The sequence below is a fragment of the Ranitomeya imitator genome, chromosome 5 (assembly GCF_032444005.1).
Source record: "Ranitomeya imitator isolate aRanImi1 chromosome 5, aRanImi1.pri, whole genome shotgun sequence".
In the NCBI taxonomy this organism is placed as follows: domain Eukaryota; kingdom Metazoa; phylum Chordata; class Amphibia; order Anura; family Dendrobatidae; genus Ranitomeya; species Ranitomeya imitator.
Window position 1 is genome coordinate 73,566,643 of NC_091286.1, and position 19,959 is coordinate 73,586,601.

At 40.6% G+C, this 19,959-nt stretch overlaps 1 protein-coding gene across 7 annotated transcripts in view; it reads right to left on the reverse strand.

The window, feature by feature from the left end:
- PLCB4 (phospholipase C beta 4) overlaps positions 1–19,959 on the reverse strand; it is a 400,742-nt gene that overhangs the window by 144,348 nt on the left and 236,435 nt on the right. For all 7 annotated transcript variants that reach the window (XM_069768811.1, XM_069768812.1, XM_069768808.1 and 4 more), the window contains 3 exons: positions 8,496–8,549; positions 3,440–3,521; positions 569–669 (listed from right to left, as the gene is read on the reverse strand). In XM_069768811.1, the coding sequence (XP_069624912.1) occupies positions 569–669; positions 3,440–3,521; positions 8,496–8,549 (237 nt within the window). The remainder of the gene's footprint in view (positions 1–568; positions 670–3,439; positions 3,522–8,495; positions 8,550–19,959) is intronic.

Consider the following 19,959-nt stretch of genomic DNA (forward strand, 5'->3'; position numbering starts at 1 on the left):
CTCTACCAGCACCATTATAGTCTATGGCACATACGTACAAATCCCATTTTGAGGGGGGTCGGACTTCAAGCCCCGATGGGACCCAGGGACGTGAAGATAAGCGCAATGTGAAAGCACCCTTAGAAGGAAGTGCTGTTTAAAGCAGATTTGTTCTTCTAACAAGAATCATCATTTTTTTGCCATTTTTTATAATATTCTGTAATATAATTTTTCTAGTTGTTCTCTTTTAAGTAAAATTCATTATAGGTTTAAAAAAAACATTTAAAGCAAAATTATCATGAATGTGCTTCAGCAAACATAGTCTATTAATTTTGTGTTTTTATTAGTTTACAAGTTTGTTAATATCTAATCAAGCCAGTTAATCTGTAGATAGTTAGTAACAGCCAGACCGAAACAGGTGTCAGGTACATCTGTAGCATGCTGGATTTAATGGTCTCAATTATAAAGCTCTAATAACATTTACATATTTAACCAAATGAAACATCTGTACATGTATAAATTACATAATATGGATCAGTTACATAAAATTTATAGGAAACTAAAATCTAAACTAAAGGCTTCAACTTACATTTTTTTAAAGAGCTCTTCGATGTCCGTTCTGGGGCAAATCTTTTGTGTAAGTTCATAGAACTTCTCAAATGTAAAAGCAGACGGCTCAATTTCATCGTTCTGCAAAGTAGAAACGACGTACGTTAAATACACTAAACACATGCATGCTTCATGCACTTTTCAAAGGTTTCAGTCATTTAAAGGGTTATTACCATGAAAGAAAAAAACAAAAAAGTTATCCCCTAATCTAAGATAGGGAAAAATTTGCTGATCACTGGGGATCGACTGCTGGGACCCCCAATTATCCCAAAAAGAGGCTAATTGAAGGGGTGCATTCTTGATTCCCACTCTATTCATTATCTGTGGCGGATCATCTGTATCTCCGCTCAATTCAGTACGTAGCTTTGCAGTACCATTGTCAAGATCGCTGGAGGATTAAAAAAATGACTGGGCTAGTGGGAGTCTCAAAACCTAGACCCTGTTCCTTGCCTATTTGGCTCTGATCAGGGTTTTTGGGCTTTTCTGGGAGAAGTGGGATTGCATTTGGACTATAGATAAAAATGGTTATTCCTATCTTAGTAAGCTATCACCTGTCCATCGGAGAGGTGATAATTTGCTGGTTGCTGTGGGTTAGTCAGTAGGGATCCTCAGTTACTCTGAGAAAAGGATTCTGAATTATCGTCTTAGAGTACAGCGATGGCCACGCATGCGCGCCACCTTTTAATTTTTTCTCTATGAGAGTGCTGGAAGTTGCTAAATATTACACTTGTAGTAGCTTGCTAAGATTGGAGTAATCATTCAGGTATAGTTTCAAGCTGCAATCCCCATATCTTAATATATTTTCAGACCCCATGATGTAGAGTTTTCCGCTGGATCCAAGTTTTAGATTTTGTTATGGTGTAATACTGGATAGGAGGTCTGTGTCTTCAGGGTGCTGCTGACTTCACTTGCTATCATGTACCATCTTAGCTCTTATTCCTTACTTGTTTTCTCTCCATATGCTTTCCTCCTCACCTATTACCATTAGTCTATACCCTCCAAGAGTTACTTTCTCTCCTCTCCACTACAGATATGTTCACAACCTCTTCAATCTTGCTATGTGTAACATCGAGAGAACTGAGCGAGAGCAGAAAGAGCGAGGAGCACTGAAAGACTTGAAACTTTTTCGTAAAACCAAGGAGCCTGCTAAAGGATTTGTAGCCACTCTGCAGCAGCCAAATGGAAAAAGGTTAATGAACTTTGCATTTATCAAATAAACAATAAATATATTTCTGTGCCAAGGTGTACACAGCCTTTACATTTCCAATCTAAGCTCGTATTAAATAAAGGAGGGCGGTGAAAAAGCTGGGTAATCAAACAGACACATATCTTTGTCCTAGAGATGATGGTCACAGACCCAACAACCGATACATTTGAAGTCACCAAGACAAATGAGAATTTTTTTGCAATTCATTTCCTTCCTTTCTTGCTGCCAACTAATTTTCCTCCCTTTTCGTGTTGCTAGCCATCATCCCATGTCCTCTCTGCTTCCATAGCGATCATGTAGTCATGGAAGCAAATTGGAGTAATTTCATTGCATAACATTTGCAAACACCGAGAACTTGTAACAGAAAGAAAATTTAACATTGTTGAATTTACCCTTTAAGACCAAATAATCTAATTTTCCTCTTAAGGCTCCTTTAATATTAGGTGTATTTTCAGAAATCTAAAGACAGTCCTATACAAGCAAATATTACTTTTTAAGGGTATTTGAATATGACATAACCCGAAAAATACTAAATAAACACATAAAAGCATGAAAATGTAAAAACAACTTACTGATACTATATCCAGTCTCTTTCAGCTTTTTTTTACCGCTTCAATTTCACAAAGCGATTAAAAGAAGTCACCGGTCTATTCTTAAGGCGCTTTCAACTTGGAAGACACTCGATATTTTATACACACAAATAAAATAAAATCGCCACATATACACAGACTCCAGAAAAATATGGAGACCTTTCTTTTGGTAAAGTTTTTCTACTGAAATCTAATAATTTATGATCTTCATTTTGGTAAAAAAAACTGATTAAATGCAGGAACGTTTTCTAAACTTTTCACAAATTACATCCTCCAGTGTGTACAGAGGACCTGATAACACTCCTGACTTTAACCCGTAATATAATAATTCTTCTATAACTCTGCAATGTATCAATAAACTGACAAATGGGTGTTAACCTTCTCTTTTCCATAGGGGTGTGTCCCTACACTGCTTGAGACTTGCAGCACTGGCTGCACAGAGTATCTGGCAACACAACCCTAACTGGCACATTTCTATTAGGAATAACACAGGAACGAGACAAACAAGAGTTCTAAGCAAAAAAGATACGAATACATAAGGATTTACTAAAACTGACATTTCTGCACAGCTAGCAGTTCCAATTGACATATTTGCTAATAATCCCCATTTGGCTTTGGCAGTGACGTCCGTTTATCGGGCTGGGCTAGTCCCTGCTCCACTGAGCATGTGCCCGTTGCCAATTCTGACGTATGCTCAGTAGTATCTTGTCACTGTGCAATACTAATTTTAATGCACAGTGACAGTGCGCTGACTCGTCGACTCTGATGAGAAGTGATGAGCCGGCAAGAGAGTGCACTGTCAGTGCACACTGTAAACAGAGAACGTGGCAAGTAGTGACCAGCTCCGGCTCCACAAGTGGCCACCCTTTGCTCAACCAATATCTTAGTGGTAAGTACTTAGACTCTGGATCATCTTCTAAATACGACAGAAAGGAAAAAAAGAACCTTAAACTCAGGACAAAAGACTTGGATGAAAAATAAATAAATAATTTTAACACTGGGGTTGTGCATTTGAGTTTAAGGCCAAAGAAACGCAATAAAAAGAAATAAATACCTTTCCACTTGGAAGACCTAATTCTTTAAGAACTTGAAAGATCACTTTTTCTGTTTTTCCCGATGCAAATGTTCTTGTAATACTGTAAAATAAAGGAACATGTAGATGGGCAATATTCATCATTTATCTAAAGAGTATCAAAAAGTCCATAATAACATCAATCATACCAGGCTTAAGTGTAGATCAAGAGATGGGGAGCGCCCGCTGATGATAATTGGCAAAAAACAAGCATGTTCCTTACGAGTTATTATCATGCATACAAAGAGGAGTTTCTTGGAAAATGACAGTGTGAAGGATTTACATTACAATGTCTGCTTGATAAATCCAATGAAAGAGAATCTGTCACCAAGTTTTCCCTACCCCATCTGAGAACAGCATAATGTCGGGGCAGAGACCACGATTCCAGCGATCTATCAACTACTTTATAAGTTAATGCTATTTTGATAAAATCTCTGTTTTCTCTGCTGCAGATCTACCAGTTCTCTGAATACTGCGCTCTGTATAACCTCGCCCACACCACTGATTGGCAGCTTTCTGTGTACACTGTGCATAGGCAGGAACCTGGATATCAGTGGTGGGGTCTGGTTGGACTACATGGCAGCAGATTCACTGGTCTTCCAGTGATTTAATCAAAACTGGTCTTGCAGCTTGACCGCTTTCATGATTGAGATGTAATACCAGATACAACCTATTACCAAGGGTGGCAATGTTTCTGGAAAAGGCAGAGACTATTTTACTTATCTCAAATAACTAAAGGTTGAATCAAAATCGGCAATGCAAGTCTACAGGTCTGTGAAAAAATAGGACTGCACTCAGATGCCATTTGAGTGCAGTCAGATTTTCACAGACTATCATAAAGGTGAAGAAACTTTTTTTTCTTTTTATCTATGCATGAGAAAAATTGATGACACAAAGACCAAACTCTGATTAGAAAAAAAAGTTCCTTTTTTCTCGTACGTGGAAAAATTGGACGTCTGAATGAGGCCTTACAGTGCACCGAGTATGAACAGTCTTTTTCTGTGACAGGTTCCCTTTAATGTCACAGTGCACAATTAGGCTGAATTCACAGTGCTACGTGTGAACGAAACCCAATATTACCAGCAGGGACTGTGATCTGCAATATCATCTTCTAATTCCAAAATAATGTGGGAATAAAAGGGGTTTTCTCAACATCATAAATGGGTAAAACTGCAGCTTACTTATTATTATTAAAAATCCTCTCTGTTCTTGAAAGCAGAAGGATTTTTAATATTATTGTTTACTACTTGTTGCCTGGGTTACCGGTAACAGCAGTGGCCAGTCTCTTACGCAAGGAGCGCAGCGCTTACAAGCAGTGTGCTGTAAAGCTTGTAAGCGCTGCTGTGAAGCTGGCTGGATTTCTGGACATGGCCAGCTACACTCCCCATGCACCAAATCTTCAAGCCAGCGGGGAAGAAACGCGCGTTGGGGCTCGTGGCAGTGTGGTCTCCCCTCCAGGTAATATGACTGACTAATTTTTCGGTGATTTACTTTCTTGCTCATATCACTACCGGTCTTGCTGTGCATGTTTAGGTGTTATATATATTGCATTAATGCTATTTAACCATTTATGCTCCAATGCACTTTCTTAGGCTGTGGTGTTATGATATGTTGCATTACACAGTATATATTATATCATCATAGTAGTCTTTGATACAGTAACTACCTGTTGATACCACACTGCCACTGTTTGGTGATCATTGTCTTATCCTGATCTCCCCCCTTGTTTTTGACTGTTTTACTATTGTCTTGGTATTTGTACTTTAATAAAGATTTATTCCATTTTATTTGGTTCTTGTAGTGCTGTTTCTCTTTGGTTCTTATGTTTACTTGCTGTTGCACTGAACCGTAGATACATATCCACGCACCCTTGGTACTTCTGGTTTGTGGTGCATGTATGGTCTGGCATAAATGTTACACTGTGCTGTGCTAAACATTCATCCATAAATGGCCGACTTGGGCAATTTCCTCAATTCCTTTCCGTAGTAAATTCCAAGAACCGATGAGCACTGACTCGGTATTTAGTCCAGGATGGAGTTATAAGAGGACGTCGGCGCCCAGGAGTGCGTTTTTCTGAGAAGCTGCCAGGTCTGCAGCCCCCACACAACGCCTGTACCTCCGACTCGTGTAATGCGAGGTTCTACTGTAGTCAACCCCTTGCCAAAAAGTCACATCCCAACATACTGGGATTACCCCGACTTCTAGATATAGGTTCTATCTTACAGATGAATTTCAAGTAACAGACAAGTAAAGAAGTCACAGCAGTGGGCAATCAACAATGATCAATCTACAGGGTGGGCCATCTATATGGATACACCTAAATAAAATGGGAGTGGTTGGTGATATCAACTTCCTGTTTGTGGCGCATTAGTATATGGGAGGGGGAAAACTCTTCAAGACAGGTGGTGACCATGGCGGCCATTTTGAAGTCGGCCATTTTAGATGCGACTTTACAAAAGGCCCACCCAGGTGTATCAATATTAATGGCCCACCCTGTACACATATACTGTATGCATACAATTATTTTCCATTGTTTTGCATTACTGCTCTCATTTGGTCTTTTACATTGTTAACCATGAGATCTGGCACATCGACAAGTGACCGGACGCTAATTTGTAACAACTAAACAGTAGAGTTGGTGCAAAGTAATTCACAGGAACCGATGTACCAGCCACGTCAGGAATCTGCGGCTGATCAACAGAACCCCGGAGATCAACTTAGTGTTCCAGATCTCACGGCTCGTGCACAGTCAGACGGCCTTAAAAATCAGACCGAGATCAGACTGCAATGCCCGGACTGGCCGGCGGCTCTCCCGACCCAAATGTGACAACTACATAGAAATACATAGAAATACATGAGGCTGCCACGCTTGGATAAGGAGAGCTGCCGGCCAGTCCGTGCATTACAGTCTGATCTCGGTACGATTTTTTACAGCCATCTGACTGCGCCATGAACAATGTAGAAGATCAAACCAAAATAATGGACTGGGTCCTGCAAATTGATTTCCGCCAACTGTACTAAACTGTAATTGGTATATTTTATGGGGTAACTTTATCATCTGTCCTTTTTTTAACTCAGCTTCTCCAGAGGAAATGCAACAAATTGGTGTAGATTTGCGGGTCAACAATTGTGACTTTGAATATTTCTGCAGAATTTCATGTTATTATCTGATTTCCAAAATTACACGATAAGGCAAGAATAAGTGATGACAGGTGTTTGCTATACACGAGGCGGCTTTACACCGGGCAGCCCTGCGCCGCTGTGGGCTTTAGGGCTCATACTCATCTGGGAGAAACTCGGATGAGTCTCGCATGTTAATACCCGGCGCTGCTGCTGGCACATAGGAATACATGCAGCGGCACGCTCTGATCTGAGTGCCGGCAGCAGCGCCAGGCATTAACATGTGAGACTCATCCGAGTTTCTCGCAGGTGAGTATGAGCCCTTACACTGTTTCCCCCCCACAACCACTTTATCTTGCAGAGAATCAGCTGTTTCACCCTCAGACCCAGCGTCCGATCGGTGGCCCAGTGGTTTTGTAGGTGAAACAGTCGTTTCCCTGCAAGATAAAGATGATTGTCCATGATAACAGAGGAAGAACCAGAACAGCACTAGGGCTGCGGCAGTGAATGCAGTCTTGGGGTACGTTCACACTGTGCTTTTTATGTGGATTTTGAAATGGATTCACTTTAACATACGGGTCAAAAAAAGTCTTCAAATAGTTTTTGAATTCTCTTCCTATTGATTTCAATGGGAAACTAACATTGCTGTTCATACAGCGAGTTTTTAGTGAGCTTTTTTTCCAGCGAGGGAAACCTTGCCAATGAAAAAAATGTGATGATGATTCCTTGTGGAATCTGCTCAAGACTTGATACTGTCAAGTCAAAAGGCTGCAAAAAAAGGTGTGAAAAAAGCCTTCTCGAAAAAACCTTTTCAAAATAGTCAGATTTGTTGGCCTCAAAAAAACAAAAAAGGTCCACGTTGGGTTTGATTAAAAAATTTGCACCGAGTTCTTTGTGTTTCTGTACATGAAACTTTGATGTGGTCTGTAGTCATAAATCAGCTAAGATGAGCTCAGAAAAATGGCGCAGTGCGACATTCCACACAGACGATGATAGCATTGCAATGCTAGGACTGGCTGGCGGCTCTCCTCACTCGAGTGTGGCAGCCTTATAGAAATTCATACTGTCACGCTCGAGTTGGATGAGCCGCCGGCCATCGCCGGCATTGCGATCAGAAGCAGCGTTTGCCGCACTGTCATGCACATGGCAGAGTGGTAAACACTGGATGCTTGGGCCAACCATTCAAGTGAATGGGGTCTGTGTTTGGGTACTGTTCTGGTACCTGAATCTGAACTTTTTTAAATTGTTCAGCCAAACCCACCGGACCCGAACATCCAGGGGTCCGCCCATCTCTACCTGTTAGACCATCCTAGCGAGCTAACTGAAAGATTCACAGTTAACTTATTCCTGAGCCAGCAATAGACAGTGCAACAAAGAGGCTATAGAAAGCAAACGGTACAACATTTTTAATTAAACCCAGTTGCAAAAATTATTTTCACTACAATTACATGTATTTAAATAATAAAACAAAAATTCTTCCCAAAAGTGAACAACCCCTTTAAGCCTCATGTACATAGCTGTATGAGTCAAGCTCTAATACGTCACCCACAGACATTGGCCCGTACTGCACCTCCACATGCCTTTAAATTCATTGCTCAAATCATGTCATGTTCCATTAGACGGCATACTGCTGATATATACTCTCTGGGGGACAATGCTGCTGTAATAGAGTGCCAAAATATCAGTAGCAGAAATCCATAGGGACCAAGAGAACTGCGGTGCAGGCTCCGAGCACGACGGCTCTGTCATATACATCAGCCCTGAAATTGTGATTCTCGGAAAGGGCGAGCAATGAGAGCAGATTACTTCTATCCCAGTGACCGCACCGGTGACGCATTCACCAAACTGTATCATCAAGACCGCAGCACATCGCCATCACTGCTTGTATACAGTAGTAACACCATGTATAAAGCCTTACCTGCGCACTGGGATCTTTCCATTTACGTTTGTGAGAAATGTGAGTTTCATCCAGCTGAAATACACAAGAATTTGTCAGAAATCTGTAATGTTGAAATAACGTAGATCAATGTCCTATAAATAATGCAAATATCTCACTGCCTCCAACTTGTGTGCCCACAATATCTGACTCTTTTTCTGAAACACTATTTTTTTTTAAAAAAGTGGCGTAGCGCAGGAATTAGTGACTTGTGAGCACGTTTCTGATATGGTTCATTTTTCAAGACCACACAATTTGTAAGGTCTCTTACATATCGGGGCACAGGAGGGTAGCTGGGGAGATCCCAGGAAACGTGCCGGCTGAAGAATTGCCCCACTTGGAGAGTTATAGGAATACTTTTAAGTATTCTTTTTTGCTGTTATGTAAAACATCTTGAATTATATCTATTCCCTATAAAACTTTTATACTGAGTAACTGCTTTCAAAACTGATGATGATTTTGTTAAACTTATAAACCCCAAAATATACAGTAATAAAATCACTAAAGTAAAAATACCAAGTGGCCGCAGTACATGGGGATATAGGCTTCACATCCCACAGTCCTCTGGAGTACAAGCTTGCACAAAGCATATACATGTACTATAGCATGTTTGTACCTCTTCTATCTTTTTTCTAATTATTGCAATACTGCTATCCACAAAAATGACTGTTACCCCCAGACAAAAATAATATAAAAACTATTTTTTTCCAAGAAACATAATGTTGTCCATCTTTACCACTAAAGGACCAAAAATATGAAAAACTGCCCTATCAAATTAATGGATACAAAAGTAAAAAAAAAAAAAGAATAAAGCTGTAAAAGTTGGTGAGAACAATATAAAATAAAGGATAAAACAATTGTAGGGTTAACATTAGTGATGAGAGAACATGCTCAGATAAGGTGTTATCCGACCATACTCGTGTGCTAAGTAAGTGACTTCGGCGTGCTTGAATACCATGTTCTAGTCCCCGCGGCTGCATATCTCTCGGCGGTTTGAGTCACAACACATGCAGGGAATGTCTAACAAACAGCTTAACCCTGCATGTGTTGTAGCTGTCGAACAGCCGTGAGACATGCAGCCGCAGGGACTCGAACATATTATTCGAGCACACCGAAGACACTCGGTTAGCACACGAGCATGCTCAGATAACACCTTATCAGAGCACATTCGCTCATCACTAGTTATCTTTTGGAGCACTCTCTATAAATCTAAATAAAATTTTAAAATTTGCATACACCTAAACAGTAAACATAACAAAGTTGCAGTTTTACTGTACGATCAGTGAGACTATAGATTCTTTACTGTACGATCAGTGAGACTATGGATTCTTTACTGTATGATCCGTGAGACTATGGATTCTTTACTGTATGATCCGTGAGACTATGGATTCTTTACTGTATGATCCGTGAGACTATGGATTCTTTACTGTATGATCCGTGAGACTATGGATTCTTTACTGTATGATCCGTGAGACTATGGATTCTTTACTGTATGATCCTTGAGACTATGGATTCTTTACTGTATGATCCGTGAGACTATGGATTCTTTACTGTATGATCCGTGAGACTATGGATTCTTTACTGTATGATCCGTGAGACTATGGATTCTTTACTGTATGATCCTTGAGACTATGGATTCTTTACTGTATGATCCGTGAGACTATGGATTCTTTACTGTATGATCCGTGAGACTATGGATTCTTTACTGTATGATCCGTGAGACTATGGATTCTTTACTGTATGATCCGTGAGACTATGGATTCTTTACTGTACGATCAGGGAGACTATGGATTCTTTACTGTACGATCAGGGAGACTATGGATTCTTTACTGTACAATCAGTGAGACTATGGATTCTTTACTGTATGATCCGTGAGACTATGGATTCTTTACTGTATGATCCGTGAGACTATGGATTCTTTACTGTATGATCCGTGAGACTATGGATTCTTTACTGTACAATCAGTTTAAGAGAACACAGAACACCCGAAATAATCCAAAAAATATGTGTGACATATATCAGAACAATATTATATATAATAATAAACAGACAATCGTGGTGTACTGTGAAAGTTGTCAGTGGAAACCACTACAGAAAGAGGACCATAAAGCAATACAGACCATGAAACCACCCAAAAAAAGTATGCAGGCTAGAGCAGAATTAAAATACGCCTTTATTAATAAAAATAAAAGTGGCAATTGATTACAATAATTAAAAAATAAATAAAAACGTGCACAGAACTAGGACTGAAAAAAAAATATAAGAAAATATATAAGAAAATATATTCACAGCGACCCCAGGGAACCTCAATATAAAGATTATTTATATCTTACTCAGCTGTGTATACCATAATGTGCAAAGGAGCAATTATTTAAGCGCCATGTGATAAAAAAATAAATTTTTTAGAAATTTTTTTTAATCAATTTTAAAAATATATAAAAACCACAATATAGATGTCTGGAGGGTTATTAACCCAACAACTAAGGACTATAGCTTCTTCTCAAAAATACATAACACTTACAGTAGAATAGACTACTTTTTCGTTTCCCATAAGTTGCTTGACATGCAGGTAAAGGCGGACGTGGGGTCGATACTGTGGTCAGATCACGCTCCTATTTACCTAACAATCTTGCTTCATTCTGCCTCGAGACCAGGTTTCTCCTGGCGCCTGAATGAAAACCTGTTACAAGATCCCATATGTAAATCCAATATTGATCAAACAATCACAGATTTCCTGACTGACCACGAGGAAGACACCACGTCCCCCACTGTAAAATGGGAGGCGTTGAAAAGTGTAATAAGAGGCGTCCTCATCTCCCACGGCGCTAGGTTAAAAAAAGAAAGAGCGGCGGAAATACTTAGCTTAACAGAACAAATCCACCAATTAGAAAACAAACATAAACGAGACCTTGAGGCCAGCACATTTGCTAGGCTCTCCTCGGCCAGACAAAAACTGCTAACTATTATAGACCAAAAATCCAAATGCCTCAGAGAAAGATTCAAGAGCCGCTTTTACCAGCTAGGCAATAAAAGTGGTAGACTCTTGGCCAGAGCCCTTAATCAACGTAATCCCAATACCTACATTCCTTTTATTAAAAACAAAGAGGGGAAGAAAGTTTTTAATACCAGAGATATTCTTTCCAACTTCAGCGAATACTACAAATCTCTATATAACATAGCGGGTCACTATAAAGAGGCTCCACTACATTCTCTCCGTAATAAAATCAAATCCTATTTACAGGAACATAAATTACCCACTCTGCCTGAAGGTGATCTACTTGATCTTGAAAAGGAATTCTCAGTGGAAGAGGTATCTGAGACCATTGGCGCCTTGAAACAGGGCAAGAGCCCGGGCCCTGATGGGTACTCAGCAGGCTTTTACAAGTCATTCAACACTCTGCTTAGTCCAATATTTCTGAAGGCCTGTAATTATGTCTCTCTTGGGAGCTCGTTCCCTACACAGGCACTCATCGCTCACATAACAGTTCTCCCTAAGCCGGGCAAGGACCCTTCTACGTGCGAGAATTACCGCCCGATCTCTTTAATAAACCTAGATATTAAAATATATGCAAAAATGTTAGCCAATAGACTATGTCCCCTTTTACCAAAACTAATAAACCAGGACCAAGTGGGCTTCGTTCCAGGTCGAGAGGCGAGGGATAATACAATCCGAACTATCTCTCTAATTGACAGAGCGGGCAGAGAGGGGGACCCCCTGTGTATCATGTCAATTGATGCTGAAAAAGCCTTTGACCGGGTCCATTGGGAATTTATTTCTCAGACCCTAGAGGAAATTGGCCTAAAAGAAAACATGCTGCGTAGGATCTCCGCCCTGTATTCTTCCCCTAGTGCTCAGGTCAAGGTAAACGGCACACTATCGGATATGTTCCCGATCAGAAATGGTACAAGGCAGGGGTGCCCACTCTCTCCCCTCCTATATATCCTAACAATGGAACATTTAGCTGTGGCCTTGAGAAACAACCCATCAATTAATGGTATAAAACTACGTTCTGAAGAGCATAAGCTAGCACTTTTTGCAGATGACATCCTGCTATATATTACGTCCCCCTCCACGAGTCTACCAAACATCATTTCGGAGCTACATAAATTCGGCCACCTAAGTAACTTCAAAATGAATTCCCATAAATCAGAAATCCTAAACATTTCACTCCAAAACCCTTTGGTGGATCAATTAAGGAAGACCTTCCCATTTAAATGGTGCTTTGATTCCCTTACTTATTTAGGTATTAAAATAACAAGCAAAACGTCTAAACTGTTTGAAACCAACCTTGCACCAACCCTACGGAAAACAAACTCAGACTTGGAGAAGTGGCACAAGCTCCAATTGTCCTGGTTGGGTAGGATCAACGCAGTTAAGATGGACCTCCTGCCTCGCCTCTTATATTTTTTCCAAACAATCCCCCTATACCTAGCAGCTTCCTTCTTTTCCCGCCTCAAACAAATAATCACTCGTTTTATTTGGTCTCATAATCGGGCCCGTATTTCATATACAAAATTAAGTAGATCTAAACTGACGGGTGGATTGGGCCTCCCGGATCTTGCGATTTATAGTTATGCATCAATGGGAACTTGTATCCTGGACCTTTATCACAGTAAAAACAACAAAAAGTGGGTAAACCTAGAAAACGATCTTAATGGATGCGACTCCCAAGTTGTTCTTTGGACAGGAGGCAGGGGGCTAGGACCAGGCACCTACATACCCTTCCTCACGCGAAACATATTGCAGCTTATTAAAAACCGAAACAAGGACCTTCAGATCACAACTCTCCCGGGTCCCTTAATTCCAATCTATGACAATTCTGCTTTTCCGGCGGGACTGAATAGAGAGACATTTCTAAATAAGAGAAAAGATTCCAAACCCATCATCCACGACTACTTAAAAGAAACTGGGATGAAGTCCCTTCGGGAATTATTCCCAGAGGAGGAATCTCACTCTGTTGATTGGTTCTTCTATGAACAACTAAAAAGTTATATCCACTCAATATCTAAACAAGCCAATATCAGCAGGCCGCTAACTCCCTTTGAGATGCTTTGCATATCAGCAAATCCCCTGGATCATACTGTCTCGCTGCTATATAAAATCTTCCAAGAGGGGAGGGCTCCACTGCAGGGTTGGCCATTGTTTTTCTCGAAATGGGAGGACGATCTGGGAAGGCCCTTGTCATCTGAAGACAGGGGAAAAATTCTTCTCTTCTCGTCTAGATCGTCATTATGCGCGGTATCACAGGAGAGGAGCTATAAGATTCTAGCAAGATGGTACAGATGCCCCGCCATGGTGCATGCGGTGTTCCCCACGACTCCTGACACCTGTTGGAGATGCTTAAAGGCAATAGGGTCTTACATGCATATCTGGTGGGACTGCCCCCCCATAAAGGATTTGTGGTTGGCCGTCTTTGAACTTCATAATAAGCTGTCTATCACACAGATCCAACCTTCACCAAGTATAGCATTGTTGTCTTTATGCGACTTGTCAATATCTAGGTTCAAGAGGGGTATCCTCAGACACTTTCTTACCGCAGTCAGAAATCTGATCCCTCGGTTTTGGAAACAAGAAAAATTTCCTTCCCGTCCAGAATTTGTGGCAGAACTTAATAACATTTATAGAATGGAGCAGCTGATAAACCAGTCACCAGGTAACGCAGAAAAAACCTACAACACATGGGCCCCCTGGATCGCTTTTAGGGAAACTCCTGAACTAGATCTCTGGGTTTCCAGAACCCGACACATTATATAGCTTATTTTCGTGTACGTCCGGGCCATTTCTTGACATGCGTTCTGTCCGCTGGGGTGCGGAGGCAGCCACACTCCTTCCCTGAATTTCCCACACCCTCTTCCATCCCTCTCTTTTTCTCCCTACCCTCCTTTCTTTCCCCTCTCTGACTTTCTATGTTTGTCCTCCCTATATCCAGTTTGATTATATGTATGTGTGTGTGTACGTGTATGTGTATATATGTGTGTATATGTATATATATATATATATATATACAATGGGGCAAAAAAGTATTTAGTCAGTCAGCAATAGTGCAAGTTCCACCACTTAAAAAGATGAGAGGCGTCTGTAATTTACATCATAGGTAGACCTCAACTATGGGAGACAAACTGAGAAAAAAAAATCCAGAAAATCACATTGTCTGTTTTTTTATCATTTTTTTTGCATATTATGGTGGAAAATAAGTATTTGGTCAGAAACAAACAATCAAGATTTCTGGCTCTCACAGACCTGTAACTTCTTCTTTAAGAGTCTCCTCTTTCCTCCACTCATTACCTGTAGTAAGGGCACCTGTTTAAATTTGTTATCAGTATAAAAAGACACCTGTGCACACCCTCAAACAGTCTGACTCCAAACTCCACTATGGTGAAGACCAAAGAGCTGTCAAAGGACACCAGAAAAAAAATTGTAGCCCTGCACCAGGCTGGGAAGACTGAATCTGCAATAGCCAACCAGCTTGGAGTGAAGAAATCAACAGTGGGAGCAATAATTAGAAAATGGAAGGCATACAAGACCACTGATAATCTCCCTCGATCTGAGGCTCCACGCAAAATCCCACCCCGTGGGGTCAGAATGATCACAAGAACGGTGAGCAAAAATCCCAGAACCACGCGGGGGGACCTAGTGAATGAACTGCAGAGAGCTGGGACCAATGTAACAAGGCCTACCATAAGTAACACACTACGCCACCATGGACTCAGATCCTGCAGTGCCAGATGTGTCCCACTGCTTAAGCCAGTACATGTCCAGGCCCGTCTGAAGTTTGCTAGAGAGCATTTGGATGATCCAGAGGAGTTTTGGGAGAATGTCCTATGGTCTGATGAAACCAAACTGGAACTGTTTGGTAGAAACACAACTTGTCGTGTTTGGAGGAAAAAGAATACTGAGTTGCATCCATCAAACACCATACCTACTGTAAAGCATGGTGGTGGAAACATCATGCTTTGGGGCTGTTTCTCTGCAAAGGGGCCAGGACGACTGATCCGGGTACATGAAAGAATGAATGGGGCCATGTATCGTGAGATTTTGAGTGCAAACCTCCTTCCATCAGCAAGGGCATTGAAGATGAAATGTGGCTGGGTCTTTCAACATGACAATGATCCAAAGCACACCGCCAGGGCAACGATGGAGTGGCTTCGTAAGAAGCATTTCAAGGTCCTGGAGTGGCCTAGCCAGTCTCCAGATCTCAACCCTATAGAAAACCTTTGGAGGGAGTTGAAAGTCCGTGTTGCCAAGCGAAAAGCCAAAAACATCACTGCTCTAGAGGAGATCTGCATGGAGGAATGGGCCAACATACCAACAACAGTGTGTGGCAACCTTGTGAAGACTTACAGAAAACGTTTGACCTCTGTCATTGCCAACAAAGGATATATTACAAAGTATTGAGATGAAATTTTGTTTCTGACCAAATACTTATTTTCCACCATAATATGCAAATAAAATGTTAAAAAAACAGACAATGTGATTTTCTGGATTTTTTTTTCTCAGTTTGTCTCCCATAGTTGAGGTTTACCTATGATGTAAATTACAGACGCCTCTCATCTTTTTAAGTGGTGGAACTTGCACTATTGCTGACTGACTAAATACTTTTTTGCCCCACTGTATATATGTATATGTGTATATGTTTGTATAGTAAATGAATACAAAGTAACCTATCAACGGTTACCAACTATCCCGGCTGTTTTCTATTGTTATTACCTCATAATCTCAGGACAGCCAATAGCAGTATCAATCAGAAAGTTAAATTATAAGTCTTAAATGCTGTAACAATGCTCCTCATGTTTGACTTGTAATTACTGCCTATCATTGCACAGATTTTCCAGTTTGTATTGTTTACCTTTATTCTTTATTGCTGTGTTCAATAAAAATGATTTATACAAAAACCACAATATAGTGCAGTGCACCAAACTACAGGACAAAACCAAAATATTATGTGATAAATATCTATCACCGTGCAGGCACGGGACCCAGTCTATTCCCCAGGTATACTACTTATATCTCGTTGTGCTACTCTATATAATTTTTGTACTTTTTGATTCATATTTGTACAATGCCTGATCTTAATCTATGGTCTATGGTTTTTTGCACTTCAGCACTTTTATATTTTTTTTTAATATATATTTTGCACATTTCTTGACCATATATTCATGGTCTTTCCACTTTTAGTGTTTTATTTATTTTCTGATTAAATTTTTGATAGATGTTTATCACATAATATTTTGGTTTTGTCCTTGAGTTTGGTGCACTGCACTATATTGTGGTTTTTATATGTTTTTAAAATTGATAAAAAAAATGTTCTAAAAAATTGATTTTTTTTATCACATGGCGCTTAAATAATTGCTCCTTTGCACATTATGGTATACACAGCTGGGTTAGATATAAATAATCTTTATATTGAGGTTTCCTGGGGTCGCTGTGAATATATGTTCTTATATATTTTCTTATATATTTTTTCAGTCTTAGTTCTGTGCACGTTTTTATTTATTTTTTAATTATTGTAATCAATTGCCACTTTTATTAATAAAGGCGTATTTTAATTCTGTTCTAGCCTGCATACTTTTTTTGGGTGGTTTCATGGTCTGTATTACTGTAAAATCAGTCAGACTATGGATTCTTTACTGTATGATCCATGAGACTATGGATTCTTTACTGTATGATCCGAGAGACTATGGATTCTTTACTGTACGATCAGTGAGACTATGGATTCTTTACTGTATGATCCGAGAGACTATGGATTCTTTACTGTACGATCAGTGAGACTATGGATTCTTTACTGTATGATCCGTGAGACTATGGATTCTTTACTGTATGATCCGTGAGACTATGGATTCTTTACTGTACAATCAGTGAGACTGGATTCTTTACTGTATGATCCGTGAGACTATGGATTCTTTACTGTACAATCAGTGAGACTGGATTCTTTACTGTATGATCCGTGAGACTATGGATTCTTTACTGTACAATCAGTGAGACTGGATTCTTTACTGTATGATCCGTGAGACTATGGATTCTTTACTGTATGATCTGTGAGACTATGGATTCTTTACTGTATGATCCGAGAGACTATGGATTCTTTACTGTACGATCAGTGAGACTATGGATTCTTTACTGTACGATCAGTCAGACTATGGATTCTTTACTGTACGATCAGTCAGACTATGGTTTCTTTACTGTACAATCAGTGAGATTATGGATTATTTACTGTATGATCAATGAGATTATGGATTCTTTGCTGCATGAGGAGTGAGACTATTTATTTACTGTACATCAGTGATACTATGGATTCTTTACTGTATAAGCAGGAGATTATGGATTATTTACTGTACAATGAGTGAGACTATGGAATCTTTACTGTATGATCAGTGAGATTATGGATTATCTACTGTACAAGTAGTGAGACTATGGATTCTTTACTGCATGAGCAATGAGACTGCGGATTCTTTACTGTACGATCAGGGAGATTAAGGATCGTTCAGTCAACTAATGTTTTGATGGTCGCTTTACTGAACAAGTTCAATGTGGCCCTATATGCCTTTCTTGATGAATATAATAACACAGGTTATGTGTACTAAACTTTAAGAAGGGATGTTGATACAGGAAATTTGTCTAATTGCCATATATGCAGTCAGGAAAGAATTTTCCCCTAACATTGGACAATTAGCATGTGCCTCATGGGATTTTAATTTCTCTGGATTAACCTGCTCTGTGATAGGTTTGAATCGATGGATCTGTGTCTATAAATCTGTAACTGCATGTTGCTTGAGCCATTTTTTCACCATTTCTGATATTTACTGCACATTTAAGACTGTGAAAATGGCAATACTTTGGCAGTATTGTATTGTTTTCTTCCGGAAATAAAAACATTTATACCAATATATGAGAATTAACAATATTAGTCCATAAAGTGTGAACAGAGTCTTCCAGGGTTTGTTTTTATCTTCAATACATTATATTTGCAATAAAGTGTTACATTAAACCCTTGGCTACTTTAATATGTTTATCGTGATGCAGCACATGGCAAGGTGAGCGGGGACAGTGATATCACATCTACAGACATGCCAGGCTGCCGGTGTGTTTGTCAGTGGTCAGTAGACGTGAAGTCACCAACTCTGCTCACCTACCGGTGTGGAAGCGAAGGGAGCAGAGAACTAGTCTAATGGCTTAGAAAACACCATGTACAATGGATTACAAGAAGAGTCACTAATCCAGAGCCTCAAAATGCTGCTCAAAAATATAAAGGGAACACTAAAATCCCACATCCTAGATATCACTGAAAGAAATATAGTGGAATGTGTTGAAAACAATAAAACCTAAAAATGATCAATGTAAATCACAACTAATATCCCACGGAGGTCTGGAGTTGGAATGATGCTCAAAATCAAAGTGGAAAATTTAGTTACAGGCTGATCCAACTTTAGCGGAAATGCCTCCAGACAAGGAAATGATGCCCAGTAGTGTGTGTGGCCTCCACATGCCTGTATGACCTCCCTACAATGCCTGGGCATGCTCCTTGTGGCAGTGGATGGTCTCCTGAGGGATCTCCTCCCAGACGTGGAATAAAGCATCTGCCAACTCCTGGACAGTCTGTGGTGCAATGTGACGTTGGTGGATGGTGCAAGACATGATGTCCCAGATGTGTTCAATCAGATTCAGGCTTGGGGAACGGGTGGACAAGTCCATAGCTTCAATGCCTTCATCTTGCAGGACCTGCTGACACACTCCAGCCACATGAGGTCTGGCATTGTCCTGCATTAGGAGGAACCCAGGGCCAACCGCACCAGCATATGGCCTCACAAGGGGTCTCATCTCGGTACCTAATGGCAGTCACGCTACCTCTGGTGAGCACATGGAGGGCTGTGGTGCCCTCCAAAGAAATGCCATCCCACACCATTACTGATCCACTGCCAAACCGGTCATGCTGAAAGATGTTGCAAGCAGCAGATCGCTCTCCACGGCGTCTCCAGACTTTGTCACGTCTGTCACATGTGCTCAGTGTGAACCTGCTTTCATCTGTGAAGAGCACAGGGCGCCAGTGGTGAATTTGCCAATCCTGGTGTTCTGTGGCAAATGCCAAGCGTCCTGCATGGTGTTCGGCTGTGAGCACAACCCCCATCTGTGGACGTCGGGCACACAGACCATCCTCATAGAGTCGGTTTCTAACCCTTTGTACAGACACATGCACATTTGTGGCCTGCTGGAGGTCATTTTGCAGGGCTCTGGCTGTGCTCCTCCTGTTCCTCCTTGCACAAAGGTTGAGGTAGTGGTCCTGCTCCTGGGTTATTGCCCTCCTATGGCCCCTCCACGTCTCCTGGTGTACTGGCCTGTCTCCTGGTAGCTCCTCCAGCCTCTGGACACTACGCTGACAGACACAGCAAACCTTCTTGCCACAGCTCGCATTGATGTGCCATTCTGGATGAGCTGCACTACCTGAGCCAC